At 42.1% G+C, this 4,273-nt stretch overlaps 1 protein-coding gene across 1 annotated transcript; it reads left to right on the top strand.

Moving 5' to 3' along the window:
- The first annotated feature begins 1,977 nt into the window (after positions 1 to 1,977).
- LOC147857490 (putative mitochondrial saccharopine dehydrogenase-like oxidoreductase At5g39410) lies at positions 1,978 to 3,925 on the top strand. Its single transcript, XM_087326722.1, has 2 exons — positions 1,978 to 2,463; positions 3,089 to 3,925. The coding sequence occupies exons 1-2, from the start codon at positions 2,170 to 2,172 to the stop codon at positions 3,893 to 3,895; spliced, it is 1,101 nt and encodes a 366-aa protein (XP_087182848.1). The 5' UTR covers positions 1,978 to 2,169; the 3' UTR covers positions 3,896 to 3,925.
- The last annotated feature ends 348 nt before the right edge of the window (positions 3,926 to 4,273 follow it).

Here is a 4,273-nt window from a genome sequence, read left to right on the forward strand (position 1 = left end):
CATTTGTGAGTTTATTGACAGATATCAAGTTCCCATCAGAAAGTTCAAGATGGGCAATCCCATGTCCAAGGGCATATTCAACCCCATTGTTCCCAAATCTAACTGGGAAAGGATGCTCTAAGACTTATAGTCTTTGAGCCATTCAACTCTTGAGGTGAGGTGACATGTGGCACCTGTATCAAGAATCCACGTTGAAGCGGGAGAGTTGTTAAATGAAGTGAGGGCCATGAAGGCAATGAAATAATCTTCATTATCCTCATCGGAATTTTGGTCATTATGACATATGTCATTATTTTGATCGTATTCATCATGTGATGCATTATAAGATTGGTCTTCTTTATATGTTCTTTTCCCGTTGTCAGAATTCCTATAAGAATCTTTCGTTTCATGTCCACTCCTTTGACAATTTTTGCAAAAGGATCTAAGGAACCTAGATTTGTTATGATTCCTTGAATCATTAAATTTAGAGGTCCGTGAATAAAATTTGGAGTTATTAGGTTGGTATGTTGATCTAGGTTTATTGTAAGGTTTTTTATTGTAATTTGGATGTTTGATATAAAGTGCAGCGTGAGATGAGGAGGGTTGATTTATTGCCCTATGAAGTATGTTTTCTTGTGAGATTGATGCCACTAATGTTGGGACCCTAGTGTTGGTTGGATTGAATAGAACTTGGCAAGCTAAGTCCTGAAAGGATCACACATCAAGTCGAAGTCTCCAATTTTTAACAAATGTGTCAATATCATCATTTTCATTCATATTCATATTTATTAAAGTTTTTAAATTTGCAACTTGGGACGTAACGTCCGTATGAAGGTTATCAACCTCTAATCTATCCCATATTTGTTTGGAGGTAGTCAAAGTTCTGACACTTTGCTTAAGTGTGGCCTCCATATGAAGGAGAAGTTCTAAGCGAGCATTTAAGTCACGCCGCTTCCATGATTGCACGTCAAGTGCATTTGTGGGGACATTAATGTCGGGGCACATGTCTGTTCCAACGATATTTAACAAGTCATGTTGATCTAATATAATTTCCATGGTAATACGCCATGGTTGATAATTTTTATCATTCAATTTTTCAATGTGATAAGTGCGAGATGATACTTGGGCCACATTCACCACTGTTTGACATGGTCGAAAAATCGTTTCTTTAATTCACACATTCGTTATTAACACCGCGACACAATTCTTGGTGGGGTTGGAGTCCTTCACCGCTCCGATACCATGTGGAAAATATGGAAATATGGAATGGAAAGAGAGAGAGAGAGAGAGAGAGAGAGAGAGGGAAGAAGAAAACTTAAGAAAACTTTACTGAATGATAATTTCTGTCTCTATCTACAACCAACCGACCACACAGTGAAGAGAGGAGATGTGGCTTTTCGTCTTATTATTTATTTTTTCTATTTACTTATTCTAAACTAATTAGTATATTACTAACACTTCCTCTCTGTTATTTTATCCCTCTGTTGCAGAGATTCACTGCCACCCTCCTCCTGTTGTTGTATAGAGCGCCGTCTATTGCCCCCTTCTTCGTCCTTGCTGTCCTTGCATTACGATTAAGAGCAGAACGAAGCAATTCTCCCTTGGTTCTCTGCTCTACCTACTCTCTCGTAACAAAGAGCTAAGCTATAATAGCTAGCTAGCCGTCACTTCAATCCAACAAAGTTCAATCCACTAAAGAAGAAGAAGAAGAAGAAGAAGAAGAAGAAGAAGGCAGGCATGGATGCCAGAAACTCTGCATCATCATCATCATCACTAGCAGCAGCAGCATCGCCGTTGCCGTTGCCGTTGCCGTCATCGGAGATGAGGGAATTCGACGCGGTGATATTGGGCGCCTCAGGTTTCACGGGGAAGTACGTGCTCCGGGAGTTCCTACAATGCATCATCATGCACCACAAGGACTTGAAGCTGGCGGTGGCTGGTCGCAACGTGGCGAAGCTGGAGGCTACCCTCCGCTGGGCCTCCTCCACCTCCGCTTCCGTAGTAGTGCAGCAGCACGTGAGCGTGGTGGAAGCGGACGCGACGGACGTGCCGTCGCTCCGCCGGCTCGGCCGCTCCACGCGGGTGCTGCTCAACTGCGTTGGGCCCTGCAACCAGTACGGCGAGGCCATCGTGGCAGCCTGCGTGGATACGGGCGCTCACTACGTGGACATATCGGGGGAGGCAGAGTTCATGGAGCGCATGGAGGCCAAGTACCACAATGCTGCCGTTGCCGCTCAGGTTCTAGTGGTGTCGGCCTGCGCCAGCGTCTCCATCGTCTCCGATATCGGCCTCTTGCACCACCTCCGCTGCTGGCCCCACCAGTCCACGGGCGCCGTGCCGCCTTCCTCCGTCTTCTCGTACGTCCGCATCCACTCATTCGCCTCCAATCACGTCGCCTCCGCTGAGACCGGATTCCTCGCCCTCGCCAATGCCGGCGCCCTTGCACGATTCCGCCGCTCCCTACCTCGCCGCCCAACCCTCCAGGTGTGTTCATATATATATATATATACACCTCTCTCTGTCTCCCTCTCTCTCTCTCTCTCTCGTTTTGTTCTAAACCAATTGTGTCATCAGCCAATTTTGGCCTTAGAAGACGTTAATATATCTTTCTTTCTCTCTCTGCCCCCATTTTCTTCTTATAATGCAAACCTCTCATAAAGCTATGCAAGTCTTGCTCCCACCCAACTAATTCTATTTTTCTTATATGAAGTCTTGCCATCTGTTAGTAGCAATTCTCATTGACTTTAAGCTTGATCTAGATCATGAGGATTTGGATCATAAGGAGGATGGCCAGTTTGGCCCCCTTCAATATTATTAAAGGATTGATTAGCACCTATTGAGTCATAAAATCTCTTCTTAATAAGTTGAGGAATCTAATTGTGTGCAAATTGTTCTTGCGGAATAAGTGACGCTACTCTTCCAATTGTGTTTAAAATCTTAAATTTTGTAGGCTGTAGTAAAATGATCCTCCTTCATATAACTCCATTTGGATCTTAATTGTTTAATCCCCTTTATTTATTTATTTATTTATTTATTTATTTATATGATCATTTCACTACCTCTAATGTTTTAATTCAAAAGTTTGTTGTGTACCGTATTCATTGTATAGATTCCAGGGCCTCCACCCGCAATGGAATTGGACACATGTATTCATTATGAGAGGAAGTTGGGCTATTGGGCAGGCGTTTTGCCCATTTGCGACCGATCCGTGGTACGACGAACGTTCTGGACATTGCACGGCCATCCCCGTGGTCTACCCACCCTTAAACCTGAAACCCACCTAAATGAACACAATCCTTATACAAATATTCGACCTGTACATTTTCGACAGTTCTTGGCTATCCAAACTTTGCGTTGGGCCATCATCTTCTTTTGGGCAACCCAGATCTTGAAGACTTTTTCACGTTACACACTCGGATTAAATCTTCTTTTAAAGTATCCTCAAATATTCACGGTTGGGGCCTTTACACACCGAGGCCCGAGTGAAAAGCAAGTCGCAGAAGGGAGCTTCGAGATGTGGTTTGTGGGCAAAGGGTATCGAAAGGATGGAGAGACCGGTGATCTAAACGGAATTGAAGTAGTGACCAAAGTGAAAGGTCCAGAGTCTTGCTACATAACAAGTGCTATTGGTATTGTACAATGTGCAATGTTGTGCTTGCATTCTCGTGATGTCTTGCCGGTAGGCGGTGTCCTTACCACTGCGTCTGCTTTTGGGGGCGCAAATATTCAAGGTTTGCTTGAAGAGCGTGGTCTTTCCTTTGAACATATTAGTACTAGCATCAATGAGAAGAACGGACGGCAATATGAAAATTGTATCGTCACTTTGAAGCCATGGGTTGCATATTCGCTTCCCATTCTTTTTCTCATTATCATTCTCATTATATTTGTTTTTGTACTCTTTATCAGCTTTTTTTAAAGGTGGCTGATCCACATACCACTTAAGACATAATCTTGTTTTCCCATTCTAAAGTAGTAATTCTATGGATGGTTGAAATTAGAAACATCATCCTTATTATTATCATTATTATTTGTTTATAAAATATTTTCTTCAATAGTATTAAGAAAATAACGCCTGAAGACTACAAATTGAACCTAACTACCTAGAAGGTTACAACTTTTTATATAGAATGATGTAAAACAACTTTTACATCATCTTTTATTATTATTATATGTTATTGGGGTGTTTTTACAACATGCATTTACAAGTTTTGTCGGTGGAAAGATTATATAATTTATTAATCAAAAATTGATATCATTCATGAAACAAAGAAGCTAGTGCGAGAATTTGATTTAT

The sequence above is a fragment of the Azolla caroliniana genome, unplaced genomic scaffold (genome assembly GCF_043228905.1).
Source record: "Azolla caroliniana isolate FFs.n. ecotype wild unplaced genomic scaffold, voAzoCaro1.0.p SCAF_11, whole genome shotgun sequence".
Lineage (NCBI taxonomy): Eukaryota > Viridiplantae > Streptophyta > Polypodiopsida > Salviniales > Salviniaceae > Azolla > Azolla caroliniana.

Coding starts and splice junctions, on each gene's coding strand:
- LOC147857490 (XM_087326722.1), top strand. CDS start 2,170: ATGGAGCGCATGGAGGCCAAGTACCACAATGCTGCCGTTGCCGCTCAG. Junction 2,464..3,088: donor CTCGCCGCCCAACCCTCCAG/GTGTGTTCATAT, acceptor TTCATTGTATAG/ATTCCAGGGCCTCCACCCGC.